Source organism: Exophiala oligosperma, assembly GCF_000835515.1.
Source record: "Exophiala oligosperma strain CBS 72588 unplaced genomic scaffold supercont1.3, whole genome shotgun sequence".
Classification (NCBI taxonomy): domain Eukaryota; kingdom Fungi; phylum Ascomycota; class Eurotiomycetes; order Chaetothyriales; family Herpotrichiellaceae; genus Exophiala; species Exophiala oligosperma.
The window spans coordinates 326,163-344,332 of record NW_015622820.1 but is presented as its reverse complement, the minus strand read 5'-3'; the positions used below and the strand labels follow the sequence as shown (position 1 = coordinate 344,332).

The 18,170-nt window shown below is 52.5% G+C and overlaps 6 protein-coding genes across 6 annotated transcripts; 4 read left to right on the top strand and 2 right to left on the bottom strand.

Moving 5' to 3' along the window:
* Positions 1–203: 203 nt before the first annotated feature.
* Positions 204–3,329, top strand: PV06_02965 (uncharacterized protein). Its single transcript, XM_016403712.1, has 2 exons — positions 204–2,702; positions 2,803–3,329. Exons 1-2 carry the CDS (start codon positions 554–556, stop codon positions 2,889–2,891), a joined length of 2,238 nt encoding a protein of 745 aa, XP_016264717.1. The 5' UTR covers positions 204–553; the 3' UTR covers positions 2,892–3,329.
* PV06_02964 (uncharacterized protein) lies at positions 3,330–5,584 on the top strand. Its single transcript, XM_016403711.1, has 5 exons — positions 3,330–3,475; positions 3,528–3,773; positions 3,844–3,916; positions 3,966–5,190; positions 5,240–5,584. Exons 2-5 carry the CDS (start codon positions 3,566–3,568, stop codon positions 5,318–5,320), a joined length of 1,587 nt encoding a protein of 528 aa, XP_016264716.1. The 5' UTR covers positions 3,330–3,475; positions 3,528–3,565; the 3' UTR covers positions 5,321–5,584.
* Positions 5,585–6,601: 1,017 nt separating this feature from the next.
* On the top strand, positions 6,602–8,177 carry PV06_02963 (uncharacterized protein; the record flags this gene model as incomplete). The annotated part of the gene is made up of 1 exon (XM_016403710.1): positions 6,602–8,177. The coding sequence occupies one exon, from the start codon at positions 6,602–6,604 to the stop codon at positions 8,030–8,032; it is 1,431 nt and encodes a 476-aa protein (XP_016264715.1). The 3' UTR covers positions 8,033–8,177.
* Positions 8,178–11,654: 3,477 nt separating this feature from the next.
* PV06_02962 (uncharacterized protein) lies at positions 11,655–14,504 on the bottom strand. The gene has a single exon (XM_016403709.1). The coding sequence runs from the start codon at positions 14,444–14,446 to the stop codon at positions 11,876–11,878; it is 2,571 nt and encodes an 856-aa protein (XP_016264714.1). The 5' UTR covers positions 14,447–14,504; the 3' UTR covers positions 11,655–11,875.
* Positions 14,505–14,682: 178 nt separating this feature from the next.
* Positions 14,683–16,456, top strand: PV06_02961 (uncharacterized protein). Its single transcript, XM_016403708.1, has 2 exons — positions 14,683–15,390; positions 15,472–16,456. Exons 1-2 carry the CDS (start codon positions 15,084–15,086, stop codon positions 16,077–16,079), a joined length of 915 nt encoding a protein of 304 aa, XP_016264713.1. The 5' UTR covers positions 14,683–15,083; the 3' UTR covers positions 16,080–16,456.
* Positions 16,278–17,987, bottom strand: PV06_02960 (uncharacterized protein). Its single transcript, XM_016403707.1, has one exon. It carries the CDS (start codon positions 17,536–17,538, stop codon positions 17,188–17,190), a length of 351 nt encoding a protein of 116 aa, XP_016264712.1. The 5' UTR covers positions 17,539–17,987; the 3' UTR covers positions 16,278–17,187.
* Positions 17,988–18,170: the final 183 nt, after the last annotated feature.

Genomic DNA, 18,170 nt, shown 5'->3' with positions numbered 1-18,170 from the left:
CCCCACGCCCCAAGCCCAGCCCCAATAGTGTCCGAGATTTGGACTGCACATGCTGGCGAAATGCCCCCGCGGCGTCCAATGGAGTCAGTATAAGCCTAAATGACCTCGTCGCTATTCGGTTCCCGGACACCGACGTGCAGGACCTAATCAAGTATGACATCTTCAGTGCATGGTGCCCATCCCCATGTCAACCCAGTCAACCCACCTTCATCCCAAGTCGCAGCGTGGATGCAACTGTTCGACTTCACCTCCTTCCCCGGAAGTACCGCCTCTGTTTCGTGTTGATTTTGATGTCGGATTGTCCACCACCCTGCGCCGGCTACAGCCTCACCACCCTTGCGACGCTCTCTTTCGACACTACCCGACAGCCATCCTGCCCCTTTGCCTTCACTCATCTGTGACTTGAGTGTCATGGTGCGAGTCATGGGAGCGGGAAGGAAGTAATCTCCATTATACCATCTCGTTTCCGACCAATACGCCCTCACGGAGCAGTCCCTACGCCTTCGACTGTGTCGGTCCCTGAGACCAAACGCCTCGAGATACTGTGATCCCTATGGCCTCCTCCACCCGCTCCTCGCGTCGCTTCCTCAAGCCGCTCGTCTACTCTGCCGCTGCCCTTGCTGGTGTTGGTGTAGCCGTCATATATGTTTCCTACAGGCCCATCAATGTCCCCGGGTCCCAGGGAGCCGTCGTCCCTGTTCTACGCACAAAAGATGGAAAAATCATACCACCTAAATTCCCCTTGATAAAGTCCCGGGCAGAGCAGATCGCAGACCTTCGAAAAAGTGGCGGGCTAGTTGGGGCAAGCTCAGAGACACAAATTACACAGCAGATCCGGAACAGCTTTGACAGACTCCGTGGCGTAACGAGCACGACAGGCGATAAAGATGCGCAACTTGCCGCGGACCAAGACGCTGGCGAGCCGTACGACTTGCTCGTCATCGGCGGTGGTGCCACGGGTTCGGGCATTGCACTCGATGCCGCAACACGGGGACTCAAAGTCGCACTGGTTGAACGAGATGATTTCGCTGCCGGCACGAGCAGCAAGAGCACAAAACTCGTACACGGCGGCGTGCGATATCTTGAGAAGGCGGTCTGGGAACTCGACTACAACCAGTACGCTCTGGTCAAAGAGGCCTTGCGAGAAAGGAAGTATTTCCTCGACACAGCGCCACACTTGAGTACGTGGTTGCCCATCATGATACCGCTCCAGAAATGGTGGCAGGCGCCATATTTCTGGGCCGGCACGAAATTCTATGACTTTCTCGCTGGCAGCGAGGGTATTGAAACCAGTTACTTTCTAACCAAGAGCAAAGCACTGGATGCATTCCCGATGCTGAAAAAGGAGAATCTCGTAGGTGCCCTGGTGTATTACGACGGTGCGCACAACGACAGTCGGATGAACGTGAGTATTGCGGCAACAGCGGCGCTGTACGGGGCAACTGTTGTGAACCACTTGGAAGTTACCCAGTTGACCAAAGATGCGAACGGTCGACTGACCGGTGCTGTGGCGAGGGATATTATTGATCTCAAGAACGGTGGCAGGGGAGCTCCGATCACAATACGTGCGAAGGGTGTTATCAATGCGACGGGCCCTTTCTGTGATAGCATTCGAAAGATGGATGATGAGAAGGCACAAGAAATTGTGGCGCCAAGTTCGGGTGTGCATGTTGTGCTGCCCGGGTACTACAGTCCTCAAAAGAACAGCATGGGCTTGATCGATCCGAGCACGAGTGATGGGCGAGTCATTTTCTTCTTGCCGTGGCAAGGCAATACGATTGCTGGGACGACGGACGCACCGTGCAATATAACGCAACAACCCGTTGCAGGTGAAGATGAGATTGGGTGGATCTTGAATGAGATCAGAGGCTACCTCTCACCTGATATCAATGTAAGACGAGGAGACGTCCTGGCCGCTTGGTCAGGCATTAGGCCGTTGGTGAAGGATCCAAAAGCAAAGAACACCGAGTCCCTTGTGCGAAATCACCTTGTCACAGTGTCGGAATCCGGTCTGCTTACCTGCGCAGGTGGAAAGTGGACGACGTATCGCCAGATGGCTGAGGATGCTGTCGACGAGGCGGTCAAACAGTTCAGTCTGCAGACAAGACCTGTACAAACACCGAGAAGGATAAGTGGCTCGGAAAGAGTGAATGATGCTGCGCCGCTTGATGGATCGTGTCAGACACATCAGGTGCGATTAGTTGGAGCGCATGGGTATTCCAAGACGCTCTTCATCAACCTCGTACAGCATTTTGGCATAGAGACCGAAGTGGCAAAGCATCTTGCCGAAGCTTATGGCGATCGAGCTTGGACGGTTGCAGCTCTCTCAAGCCCTACAGACGAACGATTTCCGGTTCGAGGCAAGCGAATTTCACCACTTTATCCTTTTGTGGATGGCGAGGTGCGGTACGCGGTCCGCCATGAATTTGCCCAGAGGGCCGTGGATGTTATCGCCCGGCGAACCAGACTTGCATTCCTGAACGCCCAAGCAGCACTGGAAGCTTTACCCACAGTCATCGACTTGATGGCGGACGAGCTGAAGTGGGACAGCAAGCGTAAGGAGGCGGAGTGGAAGGACAGCGTGGCTTTCCTTGCTTCGATGGGTCTTCCAAAGAGCAAGTTGGGAGTATCACGAAGAGATGTTGAGACTGGGAGGGCTGGCTTTGCGGACGACTGGGAACGGAAGTTGTATTCCAGATATGGTGAGTCTGGTCCCCCACGTCTTTCCTGTAATTTATTTCTGGATATGAGCATTCTTGGAGACTCGGAGACTCATGGACATCCTGGCTGACAGCAGAGAAGATGGCCCTGCAGATACACTGGCGAGTGACTCAAAGCTACAGCCCGGCCAAAATCCGGGGTTGGGCACTGAATCCCCAGCCAACTCGTAGGACGAATTCGTCCCTTCAACCATCCATACTTGTTCTAAACTTAATACCGATGATTGTTCCCAGATCTGGTGCAGCTTCTCGCGTACCGAATTTCGTTGAGGTCGATTCCTTCTGACTCCGGCTGCCTTGCGACACTTTTCACCTTTGCCCATCAGACCGCAGGTGGCTGCAGCAATGACCTCCGCCTCAGCGCATAGATGCCATGACAACACCATGAGCTACATGAAAATGCGGTGATGGCTCTTGCCGATCATGAGCTGTTGCCTTCCTGACAGCGCCTTGTGTGGTTCTTGCCTCTGGGTGATTTTCTTGGTTCACCAACGAAACGTCTGTATCAAGTGTCGGGTAAGAAAGGTTCTTCATTTAGCTTGCAATTCGACACCTTTTCCAGCCTGCATACATAGGGCGGGTATCCTTCCTCTCCTGCTGTTCCTCTTCCTCCTCTTCTCTCATCCTACCTATCCTTCTTTGTCCCCTAGGAGTTCTGAACGCATGTTACATGTGCCCAACAGCTCGACTCGCTTTCACACATCTGTCCACAAAATACATTATTGAAATCCCGTGCCTGAGTTAAGAGCTCTGTTGTGAGTCTTTGTCTGCTGCCTCATCGGATGCGGGTTGCTGACCAACATCCAGGGTCCGTCCTAAGCTCTTCGTGTATCAAATCCACCTACATGGCAAATCCAAACCCTATGTCGAGTGCGTCCTGGCGCGTGGGTCTCATGAGACAGTCTATTGCCTCGTACTTCAGCAACAAGAAGGAGCAAGAGAAGAGTGACGATACCATCGTTGAGGCGGCTCCCCGAAATGAATCGAATGCATCTTCTAGCAATCACGGAGTCTTGGGTGGCGAATCACCTGGGGATGAGCTGGAGAAGAATGGTATGTACAAGAAAGGCGCATCCATGCATAAAGTCGACAACGAGGTCTGACGCGGGCCGCGAAATCGCAGGTTCCACGGAAGACGACCCCATGGCGTCGCATGGTCTTAAAGATGGAGTTGAATACAAGTCTATGGCTTGGTGGTATGTCGCAGACTCTGCTCATGATGCGTTCGAATTGACCAAGCTGCAGGCAAGCTGGAATGGTCATGGTGGCCGAGACGATCTCTCTGGGCATTCTCGCCCTTCCCAATGCCATGTCGAAAGTCGGTATTATTCCTGGTTTGATCCTCCTTCTCTGCCTCGGCGCGATGGCTTCATACTCTGGCTATGTCATCGGTCAGTTCAAACAACGATTCCGGCACATTCATTCCATGGCATGCGCTGGAGAGGTTCTCTTTGGTAAATGGGGCGGAGAGATTCTTGGATGGGGGCAATTCTTGTTTTATGTCTTTATCATGGGCAGCCACATCCTGACCTTTTCCATCATGATGAACGCCATCACAGGCCATGGAGCTTGCACCATACTCTGGATGGTGGTTGGCACTCTTCTCAGTCTGCTGTGCACACTACCACGAACTCTCAAGAATCTTTCGTACTATTCGGTAGCCAGCTTTCTCAGCATCGTCGGTGCCGTTATGATCACCATGATCGGAGTCAGCATCACCAAGCCCGGCTTCGTCAACGGGCAGATGTCGGTCAGATTGTGGCCTCAACCGGGGCTCTCTTTCCAGGATGGGTTCCAGGCCGTGAATACCATGGTATTTGCCTATGCAGGACATGTCGCCTTCTTCACGTTCATTTCGGAGTTGAAGAACCCCAATGACTTTCCCAAAGCCCTGGCATTTTTGCAAGTCAGCGACATCACCATGTACATCGTCACGGCCGTGGTGGTGTACATCTATGCCGGTGAGAATGTCAAGAGCCCGGCTTTGGACAGTGCCAGCACAGTCGTCAAGAAAGTGGCGTACGGCATTGCGATTCCTACCATTGTCATTGCAGGTGTGGTCAATGGGCACGTCGGGGTCAAATACGTGTACGTGCGAATGCTTCAAAACAAACGGGATGATTTGATGCACCAGCCACTCCGACGAATCAACAAAGATTCCAACAAGAAGGAGTTCACGAGGTTGGGAATCAGATCGTACGGCACCTGGGTGTTGATCTGTACCCTCTCATGGGTGGCAGCATGGTTGATCGCGGAAGTGGTTCCTGTTTTCAACGATCTGGTTGGGCTGACCAGTGCCCTGTTCGCGAGTTGGTTCACTTTCGGGCTCAGTGGTATGTTTTGGATGCGACTGAACCTCGTGCAAGACCAGAATGGGAAGCTCCAGATGGTCCCCTTCAAGTTGTGGACGTGGAAGATGACTTTGTTGCTTCTGATCAACTCTTTGAACATTCTTGTGGCAGCAATTCTGGTATGTTCATGCTGTGGCAGACTGATGTCTCCTGATTAACATTTTCTAGTGCTTCGTCGGCATCTATGCCAGCATTTCAAGCATGATCCATAATGGAGCAACCAAGAAGCCATTCACCTGCGCAGCTTGAGCTTCAAGGGATGACAATGCGGTCAGTGACAGGGGTTTAGGAAGGTGTGTCGAGAGTATTTTCAAGACTTGTTGGACAAGGCTTAGTTGGATGTGGGATATTGGGATTGAAGGAATCAGTAATAATCTTACATGCATCACCGTGGAGGAGGCGATGATGTGTGGCTCGTCTAGAATGTTTGTTTTACAAAATGGGTTTGGGAATGGTCTTTGATGTCGTGTCTGTTGCCGGCGTCGTCTTTTTTTAGATAGATCTGGGTCATGGGTTGATGAGTTGATTATCCATAATAATGTTTTTTATTCTTTTGATTTGTGTGTTTTGTGTTGTTGTTGATGATGATGATGATGATGATGATGATGTTGATGATGATGTTTGTTTACCTTGCTACGGCGTACGGAAGTACTCTGTATGGGGAGTCCCTAAGTGGTGGTGATTCGGTGGCTACCGGGGGGGAGGGGGGAGGGAGCATTCGTGGGGAATGGCAAATGGCAAATGGCAAATGGCCCATGTTTCAACTGCCGAAGAGCGTCAAAGCAAGTGCCGTTGAGGACCGAACATCACACCACGACGAAGTAGAGAGTTCATGTGCTCCGTATCATGCCTGCCTCTTTTTTTTGCCAATTATCTAAGCCCGAAAATACTTGCCGGGGTTGGTTTGGATGTTTTTTTGCTTTTTGGGTCTTGGGGTCAATGTTCGAGGCCGACCATAGCAGTTATATTGTTTTATTCTGTGCGATGTGCGATGTACGAAGAGTCGGGGGTTCATTATTTTGGTCTTTCTTGGAGAGGATTTGGTTACCCCCTAAAATCTTGGGGGGGGACCAATGTACACGCAGTACAGTACGGAGTACCTACTACGAGTACCTTACCTGATCTACCTTACCTAGAAACTGCCCGCGGCATTGAATTTTCCCGCCTCTCATGCCCCCCGGGGATGGATCACGGCAATACTCCATAATGAATGAATGTCATACACATCATACGAGTGAGTGACTGAGTGAGTACTCTTTTGTATATAGTTTGGCGTTACCTGACAAGATGTAAATCTTGAAAAAAGAATACAAAAGAAGGTCAGAACTCATCATCATTCATCCTGCCCCCATTTAATCATAACCATCTCCTTGTCTTTTTTTTTCCTTTTCCAAGAGTACAAACATTCCCTTGACCGTGGCAATATTATCACGAGTGACTCTGCAGGACTTCAGCGATAAAGTCACCTTCCATGATTTGATTGACACAGATTAAGATTTGTTTCATATCATTTCTGGGATATACGAAAGTATGGAAAGATTACAACTTCACGTCTGCGTCGTCGGTGCAGGTCTGGGTGGTCTCGCGGCTGCCATCGGTATCACCAGAGCAGGCCACAAAGTCACACTTCTAGAACAAGCACCTCAGTTGGGTGAGGTTGGCGCCGGCATCCAAATCCCCCCCAACACGACCAAGATCCTGGCCAGCTGGGGAATTCTACCCGCCATCGAAAAGGTGTCGGTCCGACCCAACAACGTGGTGATGAGGTCTTACCGAGACGGCCAGATCTTATCCTCTCAACCTTTGATCCCCTTGTGCGAGGACGTCTATGGGTACCCTTACCTTCACATCCACCGTGCCGACTACCACAAGATCCTCGTCGAGGAGGCGACGAGGTTGGGCGTGGACATCCGGCTGGACAGTTGCGTCACGGGCGTCGATTTCGAACGACCTGCCGTGCACATCAAGAACCGACCGGACCGACCCTTTGAGTGCGATTTGGTCATCGGGGCCGACGGTCTCAAAAGTGCCTGCCGCGAAGCCTTGCTGGGGAGACCGGACCCTCCGTACTTGACGGGAGACCTGGCCTACCGGATCACGGTCCCGGCGGAGGCCATGCTCGCCCACCCCTTACTCGCGGATCTCGTCGCGGTCCCCAACATCAACATGTGGCTGGGCCCGGACAGTCACGTCGTCTGTTACCTTTTGAAAGGTGGCAACCTGTACAACATCGTCATCGCGTCCCCGGACAACCTCCCGGAGTTTGTCAGTCAACAAAAGGCGGACCTCGAAGAGATGCACGCCTTGTTCGAGGACTGGGACCCCAAACTCAGGGCCCTTTTGGATTTGTGTAAAGGGACGGCCAAGTGGAGGCTACAAAACTCCAGGGAGATGAGGACGTGGTCACACCCTTCCGGTCGCTTCACGTTACTCGGTGACGCTTGTCACGCGACTTTGCCGTATCTCGCTCAAGGGGCGGCCCAAGCCGTCGAGGACGCCGCGGTTTTGGCCAGTTTGTTCGAAAAGATCCAACACAAGTACCAATTGGCCGATCTTCTGACCATGTACGAGGCGGTCAGGAAACCCCGGGCGAGTCATGTGGTGAAGAAGAGTTCCGAAACTGGTCAGACAATCTATCACTTGCACGACGGCCCCAGACAGAAAGAAAGAGATCGTCAACTTTTGGCGGGTCAAGAAAACCCCTATGAAGGTTACCAGAATCGATGGCGGGACCCCGTGTTTCAAAAGTTCTTGTTCAGTTACGACGCATTTGAAGAGGCAGAAAAGGCATGGGAGACTTACCGTAAAGGTCAATTCCCCGGGACGGCGGGAGATTTTGCCAGGGAAGATCCGGAAGGGGAAGGTGTCAGAAAGGCAGGTATACAAGAGGTCCGGGAGTTGAGAAAGGTGGAGGACAGGGAGAGAGGAATGATCGGGGTCGCCGGAGACGCGAGGTTGTGATGAGAAGACTTTGTCCATTTTGTTTTTTTTGCTGGTCTATTGAGGTACGGACTATGTGTGTTTACGGGAGTACGGATGTGTTGTCTACATCTGAGATACAGGGTTCAGTCATGTTCAGTCATGTTTTACGTCCAGAACCATTTTGAGCTTTTGTACATATGTCGAACCAGAACGACGAAAGATTCGTCTAGAACAGAGAGAGACTAGAAGACATTTACTATATTCTGTCCTTGTGTTACGTACGGATGGAATATCCAAGCGACCAGAACAGCAACAATGGATGTTATTATGCAGGACTACAAATTCCCATGCGAGCTGAACACACTAGACAGAAACCCTGACGGCGCCTGGACCGGCCTGGGGTGGTAACGGGGTGGTGACTGTGGAGATGAGGTATCAACCCCCGGAGCGAATCCTACAATAGGCGGTAGGCCTTAAGCCTCAAAGACCCATCACACCTCCATGTGAAAGCTTGATTGAGCCCCCGGGAAGTTGCTTAACTAGATCAAGCCTTGAAGGCGCCTGCCATGTGGGAAATAGGCGACCCCGATGGTTCTGGCTCGTATTCGTCCAAAGCTTTGGTCTCTCCTCAACATCAACCAACAATCTCCTTTGGGACATTCTCTTCCCCTTTTTCCCCTCTAGACCATATTTTTGATAGCTCGACACTGGCTTGCTATTGATCCGGGGGGGGGTTCTCTTTTTCGTGGCTTGCTGAAAAGTGGTCTTTTTGATGCAAGCCACCGACACACTCTTGTCGTCTCAATGGTTGTCGTGTGGTGTCGTGTCAGAGCCGGCCAAATCCCTAGCTACCTACCTAGCACTTGCTGGTGGTGGTGAAGGGGAGGGATGGAGGACAGACAGGTAGGATGATGGTGTCTGTTTTTTGTCCTTCTTGCCCCGTCGGAGGGGGGAATCATTTGATATGAATGCTAGGTGAATCCCTCTGTTGCCTTCCCTCCCTCCCCTTCATGTCTGGGTCCTTTTCTACCTCGAGGAGACGACTTTCTCTCGTCAAACACCAGAAGTGACAACTACCGTCGCCAGTCCTTTACTTCTAGGTCGACACCGGAAGTGACTACTGTTGTCAGTCTCTTACTTCAAGGTCGACAACATGGCGTACAACATGGATGGTCAAAAGATTGATCCCATCACTGAAAAGCCTATCGTCGAAGCCAGTGTCACTGCTGTTCAAGACGATCCAAACACGTTGGAAGGCGACACGATCCGTCCGAGTCGTGACCTGAAATCTGCCATATATGCGATCGTCGGTGGTGTGGCACTACCGTGTATCCCCATCATCGTCGTCTCGGCAGTTCTTCTCTACTTCATCTTCAAACATCGCATCGTCCCACGAGAAGGGTGGCCCGAACTCTACGTGCCAAGGGACAAAGTGGGCTACAACAGTATCAACAACATCACCCAAGCCATCAAAGACGTACGGTACGAGGGTGGCAGACCGGCATATTATGTTGCCTACAACCCTTCCACCATCACCACCATCGCGTCGTGGACAGGCAGGGTCATCCCGTACCTTTCGAGCTCCATCATGGCCCTGGTGGCCTTCTTTGCCGCTCGACACATTGTCCTGAAGTCCAAGCGAGGGCACCCCACTGAATTGCCTACCCCGGAGCAGCTGACTCTCCTGATCAATTTACTCGGTGGCAATGGCTTCAGTCCGCTGAAAGACACCGTGCTCTACAGATGGGGCAGAAAGGAGAGACTGGTGGCTCCCCTGCCCGCGGCCTTTACAGCTCTCTTCGTCATCACTCTTCTGGGGGTGTTCATACCCATCATCGACACGTGGTTTGGTATCGCTGTCCATCCGGCAACCATCACTCAGCTATACAACACTTCGACTTCGGCCTATCATTCCTTTGGTCGCAGTCTCGATCGTGGCACTTCGGATTCCCCGATCTGCCCAGATGGCCCGCGCACAGCAGGAGACAATGATCAAAACTGGTTCTGGCCTTGTAACTTGTACATTGGCACGCTGCACTTGGAAAACATCTTTCTCGTCGGAGGGGAAGCCGCGTCCAAAGTACAACTGGACCAGCCGACCAACGACATGATTTCCAACTATACTGGTACCCTTCCCTCGTCACCCCATAAGCACAACGAGACCTTCTTCTTCTACAGCGACCAAAGGAGCAGTGCGGCTCTCGATTACAAAGCCCAGACGATGGGCATGGCCACGCAGTGCGACCTCGCCACAACTCGCTGCCACGCCGACTATTCCAACCATACGGATCTTTCGTCTTTTCGCTGCTCTGCCGGATTCGCTGGTGATTTGACCCAATGTCTTCCCAACGTCTGGTCCACCGACGAATCTTCCGGCTCTTGCGGAATGGGCATTGGTTTCGCGACGGACGCTGAGCTCTCTCAGGCTGCAGCCATGGTCAACCTGACGGATGGATACAACTACTCTACAGGATCCCTCCCGGCTCTGCTGCAGCAAAACCCCATGTATTTCGGAGCGTGGGCAATGGGCTATCCCGGCGACGACGAAAAGAACAATCTCTACAACAACATGGACCCAGAGATCTTTCCAGGCGGCCGCGCCAACGCGGTCTGGATGCTCAACTGCACCTCGACCATCTACGACGTCACGTACACCTACTCGAACGGCAAGCTGCACAGCTTCGACGCCACGCCGGCCTCTCCGGAATGGGGTGCTTTTTTCTCTGCCCCCTTTGCGTGGTCGCCCATCGTTTTGGGTATGAAACAGGCCTCTCTCGCCCTCGAAAATGCCGCGTACCTGGCCAGCTACACGGCCACCGACGCACAAGACATGGCCAACATCTGGGCCAACCAGTTTAGTCGGTCTGCACTCGAATTGTCCGTGGGCGTTTTCTCTCCTCTCGTCAACGACATTGAACAGGTCCGGAACAGTACTGTCCAAGTGGCCCGCATCCCATTGATTCCACTTTACCTGCTGTTGAGTTTCAAGTTTCTTTATGTCATTGTCGTGGTCATCTTGGCCATTGGAGCTTATTGTTTTACTCACCCTGCCGAGACCGAGATCGTCAAAGCCCAACTCAGCGTCAAGGGGTTGGCGGCCGCTCATTTTGACCAACCGGACTTGATGAGACAGGATGTCGTCAAACAAGTCCAATCTAGATTGGAACAGGCGAAAGGAGATGGAAACGGAGTAGCAGGACCAAGCAGCAGTCCTGAAGGTTCTTCTAGTACGGCATCGAACCCTCCACCACCACCACCACCACCACCACCACCACCACCACCACCACCACCACCACAACAACAACTCGGACGTGCAGCCACGGCACCCGTAGGAGGAGGCGAGCGAGAGGAACACAAACCGAAAATCGGTCTGATGCCGACCCGTGCGGGAACCTGGCAGTTTGTGCTCATGGCCAACGGGGCCTGGCAGAGCGTCAAACCCATCGTCCAGAGTTTCGTCCTGTCCGACGCCAGAGCCGGGGAACTGGGGACCGCGGGTGACGTTTACGCCGCTTGGAAGTGAGAATTTCTCTTGTTCATATAAAAAACACACGCAGGGAGGCGCACCCATGATGATGACACGAGGTGGAAATCCAAAAAGATGCCGAGGTAGTTTCGTCGCGTATACGAGAGACATGTATATCCAGATGATTTGATTACAGAGTGAACAAAAAAAACACATTCATCGGCTTCCTTGCAGTACCTAGTACAGAGCGCGTCATGCATTCAGTGCCGTGGTTCGTATTCAGTACATACCTGCCATTGGAACTGTCGAGGGCAAAAAGGAAAAATATTATCCAACATACAGTACTACGGATCGTTCCGTGTAGGCACGTACATATTGGTTCGATGACCACTGTTTCTTTCCAAAGGATCTCAAATCTAGGCACGCCTGGGGACGGGGTATCCCGCCTGACCCGGCTGGTTCGCCGGCGCGCCACCGAACCTGATGCCCATGTCGGGCGTCCACACCCCGCCGCCGCCGATGCTCCCACCCGCGACGTTCACGGGCACCGGGGCGGCGGCGGCGGCGGCCGAAGGCATGACCCCCGCCTCCACGGACGGGGGAGGTGGGTGGTGATTCCTCGTCGGCACCGGCGCCGGGATCCCGTCCTGCTGTTGTCCCGCCGGGCCCCCCGTCGGCCCCCGTTCGTGCCCCTGCCCGTGCGGCTGTGGCTGTGGGTTGGCGACCTGCGCCCGGCTCCTCGTCTTCGGTCCGGCCAGTTCTCTCCTCGTCTCTTCCAGGTTCAACCTCCCCATGTCTTGCCCCGCGAGCTCGGCCTCCATCTGACTGGCCTCGACGCGTCGTTCGTTGACCTGGGCCTTGCAGTTCTCCCTGAACCGGGTGACGTGCCCGGCCAGGTCGTTGTAAAACTTCCGGCCCGTCTCGAGGTTGCTGATGAGCTCCTTGTACTTGGCGTACCCGGTGTCCAACGCCTGCAGGGCCTTTTGCCGGTCGCGCGTGCTGGTGTCGCCTCTCCGCGCTTCGACGAAGGTCTTGTTTGCCTCCCGGAGTCGCGCCACAATCTGGTCTTGTTCTTCCTGCTCGGCCACCAAGATGTCGCGGTCCGAGTCGTACGTCTGTAGCCGCCTATCGAACAAGCCCTCGAATTGACCCGGTTCGATCTTTTGCATGGGGAATTCTCGCTCGAGTCTGGCCGCCTCGGCGAGTAGGGCAGGCCCAACATCATCAGCTTGCGCCTTCTCGCGGAGGGCAATGATGCGGTTCTTCCTCCGAGTCTCTAGACGAGATACCTCGTTCAGGCACGTGCGAAGGCGGGATGCAGCTTGGTCAATTGTCGGTGTCATCTCCACTTGTCGGGAAGAAGGCACAAATCGCTCGAGGTCACGATTTGTGCCGCTGAGCACTTTGAGAATGTGTTCGTTCTCGCGGAATTTGGCTTGTACAAGATTGTCGCTTGACGCTGCCGAGTTCAGGTACGTCTGGAGATCTTTCGAGCTTTGGTATAGCTTTGCCAGGGCGACTTCCGATGGCGGTCGATTCCACCTGTCCGTACCGTATCTCGACCGGGCCCTGTCATCTTCGGCCTTTTCGGCATCCAGAAGCGAGACACCTTCTTGGTAGATTGACAGGTCATTTGTCTTGAGTTTGGTAGTGTCTTCTATTGACCGTTTTATGCGATACAGGGCATCTTGTTGACGAAGCTCTTCGGCCTTTGAGACCAAACTACCTGGAATACCAAGTGGCTTTTCCAGTGCTTGTAATGAGCCGGGCAGATCGAGTGATTGGAGGACTTCGCGCACCCTCGCAGTCATGGCCTCAAGATCTGCAATGATCGATTGGTTGACCAGACGGTCTCGACGATCTTCGTATATCGACGCCGCCTGGTGGACAGCATAGGGAACAAGCTTCTCAAACAGAGGTTTTCCAAACGGTTGTCCTTGTCCGAGGAGCGAAATTCCATTTGTTACCTCTGCGGGTGTTTTTGGTGCGACCATGTTGGTGCGGTCGAGAAGTCTCAGCTCTGATTTTGGCGTGACGGCTTGTAGGTAGATGACATCGTTGTCCTTCTCCGCTCTCTTCAGATCTTCTTGTACTCTGGTCTTGAGTCCATTCAAATCTCCCACCACAGTTGCGTTGACCCATCTAGCTTCCTGAAGTCCCTCATTGACGCAGTTAATACTGTCTTTTAACCGAGCGATTTCTTCTCCGTACTGCTTGTTCTGTAAACAATACCTGGATTGTCTGTACTGAGCGGCCGCCGCAAAATGGTGGTGTTTTGCTTGCATGTGATGTATCCATTCGCTACTTACCGCTCTCGACTGACGAGATGCGTCTGCCGCGGCGATGTAGTAGTCCGACACTTTGGCTGCCAATTTAGCGACTGTCCCGTCGGACATATTTTTTTTGACCGTGATTTGCCAAAAGCATTCCTGTGCTTGAGCGAGACAGAGATTTTGTAGACTGTCTAATGTCACATCATCCATATCTTCGGGAGGGGAGGATCGCATCTCTGGTATGATTTCTGTTCGCATGAAGGCGAAGACCCCCGCCGCGGAAATTCCATATTCCGCCGCCTGTTTGAGTCCGTCAACGGTGGTCCAATTCGTGTGGGTCGATAACTGTGAGTACAGCGCGGCAAGGTTGAACAATACATTCGCCAGTTCGAACCTGATGTTGTTCTGCAAAAGTGGCTTGTCCCTATCGTATCCAATGGCGGGGTACCAGGGGAAGTCCACACCAATATCGATGGGGAATTTTCCTCCCAGGTACCGCAGTTGAGCGGCGTAGACTGTCAGACGCCTTATTCCACTGGTGTGAGGTTCTTGAACACTGATGGCATCGGACCGGAGGAAATCGATTTCTCGAAGATCATCTGTAAACATGCCCGGAGACTGGTCATATTTGCTGGAGATGTACTGTTTAATGGCAGAGGAGAGGTCGACCGAATGTGTCCGCCGAAAAGGTATCTCGAGTACATTTGATGCCATCTTGCATCGGGGTGTGGGAGGTAATTGTCACGACCAAATATTGGACATTGATTAATTCAACTATGTTGAAATGCGCAGTTTCCAGCTGCGTCAACATCAGGCTGCGATGGCCCTAAGATCTGAGCCTTGTGGTGACGTCAGTTACTTCGCGAGATCACGTGAAAATATGTTTCTTCAGCCTTGCGACCGAAGGACTTGCCTTGTGAAAGTCCCGGTGTGACCGGCCCGGTGCAATGCCACTCAACATCAGCTGTGCGAGGAACTAAAGATCTCACAATACACTATTCTGTGGATAACAGACCACCAAAGGGAAAGTGACAGCTTGATTCTCGGAGTCGCCTTCCTCCCAAAGTTCTAGTCGTAGAATTTTCTCCCAATCGAAAACTGTCGGATATCAGCGAAGCGGCAGGAGTCCCCGACGGAGAGAGCACAAGGACCCCACGTTGGATATTTCCTACGCCTTATTAAACTTGTCCTGCTACCGATTAGAGTGTTTCTTGTGTACATAGATTGTTGATATACGAATTGTTCGATTGTGAATTTCAGACTGAAAGAAGCAGATTGTTCCCGCGCACCCTCATTCGGACTACTTTTTTCACGCAAACAGGTCTTGTTCTCTACAGTACAATCTTTCAGCATGGCTCCAACCGCTATCAGCGACATTTTACCCTCGGGCCCTTTTGCCTCGAAATCGGTCAAGCCGGCCGACCAAGAACACCACGTTCACGGCATGGAAGACAAGTCACCAATGGCGGCCATCTCTCACGGCGACGTGATGCTCCCTGGTGTCCCTACATTTACAGACATGGCCGCTAAGCGTCAATGGCAACTCGAGCACATGGCAGCGGCTTTCCGCCACTGGGCTCGAGAGGGCTACGTCGAGGGTATCTCGGGACACATCAGTGTCAGGGACCCAGAACATGAGGATGTTTTCTGGACAAATCGTATGTGATGATTCTCTTATACTATCGCTTGATGGAAGAATCCAAAAAGAAAATACTAGTATACTGATTTTTGACCCTTAGCCCTCGGTGTACACTTTGGCCTCCTCAAGGCAAGTGACATGATCGCAGTCAACTTTGACGGCAAGGTCGTTGGCGGCAACCGAACTCGCCCTCCCAACGCCGCTGGGTTTTTGATTCACAGCGAAGTCCACAAGGCTCGTCCAGACGTCCACGCCGTCTGCCACGCACACACGGTCTACGGCAAGGCGTGGAGCGTGTTCGGCAAACCCATCGAGATGCTCACCCAGGACGCTTGCAAGTTCTACAAGTCGCACAGCGTGTACAACTCGTACGGCGGCGTCGTGCTGGCCAGCGAGGAAGGCGCCCAGATCGCCAAAGCCCTCGGCCCGACCAACAAGGCCGCCATCCTGCGAAACCACGGTATCCTGACGGTCGGCAAGACGGTCGACGAAGCTGCGTTCTTGTTTTTGTCGATGGAGCACGCGTGCCAGGGTCAATTGCTCGCCGAGGCCGCTTCTCAAGGCGGTAACATCCCGAAGGTCCTCATCGACGACGAAGAGGCCGCATACACCAACAAGATGGAAAGCGACTCGGAAACGTGCTACGCCGAGTTCCAGGCCTATTATGAATGGGAGGACTACCACACCAAGGGAGAGTTCAAGAAGTGATGAAAGATATATACTTATGAGGCATGTGACGAAGGATCCAGCGTCGTGGTACGTACGGGAGGAAGCAAAGAGACGTGTGAAATGACATGACAACTGGAGAAGACACAGGGGCATTGGCGGAGCCACACCTAAGGAGGCTGTACCAACAATTGTGTGCGGATCCATTCATTGGATTGAAACGGCCAGCCTTTGACTGGTCTTCTATTGGCTTGTGAGAAATCACCACAAATCAAAGCACATGCGTTTCGGGACAAGATGATGCATGGCCATCTGATCTGCACGAAACGTGTATGCAAATCCCTTCATTGGTTGTATATAACTTGGTGAGACTGCATTTGGCATAGAATTTTTGGAATCAAAGCACATTAGGTACAGACCAAGACTTTTTTTGATATCTAGAGTGTACCCATGGGCGACTCTGCATTTGATCAGCTACAAACCTTTTGGCCGTCCTGTCTTTTGATGATTTGATCGAGAGAAGTAGTGGATACTCGGTGGTTTCTCGTCCACCGTTGTTGGCAGTGCCCCGAAACCCGACACAATTCGAACCTTGATGGATGGCAAAGGGGGTTGTGAATGGACTTCATATCCAGTTTATGGAATGGTCCATCTGGTCTGTTCTAAATGACCAATGGGCCCATGACCGATCAATCGAGTTCTTGAAGTTGTGAGGAGGCCCAATACTATACTTGATACCTACTAACTGGGGCCTCTCGGGTGGTTCCAACTTCCAAGTGGTTTTGAATCCCTAAGCTATATGCGATCGGACCCTTCTCGGTGAGAGTCGGATATACCAGGCTCCAAAGAACAAATTCTATAGGAGTAAAATCCCCAGAGAACTTGTTTCTGTTTCCGTCTTTCTGAAACTTTGCATGTCTCGACGCACATAGGGATGCTTTTCCGTGGTTGTGGATTTTCCCCCATTTTCTAGCGACCCGTCCTTTCCGCATTGGTGGGTGTTTTTGTGAATTCCTTCAAGACGATCATGATCAACACCGTAGTTTTCGATTCTGGTTCGAAATCGGAAGCAGTCCACGTTTGGCTTCAAGGCTGATGCTGTTGATGCCGCTGCTGTACGGGCCCGTTGGCGTTTTGGCGTTTGTTCGATTCAATCCTGATCCACTCCGTCTTGTTGTTGTTGAGCTGGATTTCCATTCTGCTGCTGCTGCTGATCCCAACCATTCAAGGTCCAAGTGATGGCACAGCCGACGAGAACCCATCTCGAAATGAAGGTCCAAAGATAAGCCCTCCACATGGTGACCCTTTCCCACATGGGACGTTGAAGAAAACCGGCGGTCCACAGAATCGTTCCTATCAACAATGGTCCCGAACACTGACACACCGTGACTAGTCCTCTCATTACGATCGGATGAGCTCGGCCGAACGCGGTGGCGTACTCATTACCGCCAGTGGCAGCGGCCGCCTGGGCTTGACCTGAGCGTCGCCGTCGAGGAGGCATGGTGAAGAGTTGACTGTATGTAATGTCGAAAGGTTTGGGGGCTTTTGTTTGATTGATTGATGGGTTACTTGATTGACTTTCGCGCGCCGACGACCGCCTGGTCGAGACTTTTCCGTAAAATCGCAACGGTGACTTTGTCTGTCCCCTCTGAGCGGATTCACCCTTTTTGGATCATTGCCGTGTGGTTTCAAGGGACTGTAGGTGAGAGAACGGTCGGTTGTTCGAAAAACGTGAGGGTGACCACTAGGAATATACAGGTCGCACAAGCCGGTTCGAAGCGTTCACGCGTGGGGGCTAGGTCCTCGAATCAGAACCCCGAGGTTGTCCCTCACTCCCGACGGATCGTTTGGTTTCAGTGATGCTGCAACGGTTGGTGATGATGGATATGAAGGTCAGGGAGGATCAAGTGGTCAGCCGGAGGGGTGAGTTGATAACGAAGGGTGACGACGTTTGGAAAGGAGGCTGAGTTGCTTTCGCTCTACTTTGCCCTCAACGCGACCAAAGTTGCTTTGACCGATGACGAGTTTCGTATGACCAAGGACTGACGTAAGCCCAACAACCAATCAGACGTGCATCAGTTTACAATCTCGTATCCGTGACTCGTCGTATTCGTATGAGCACCACCACCACCA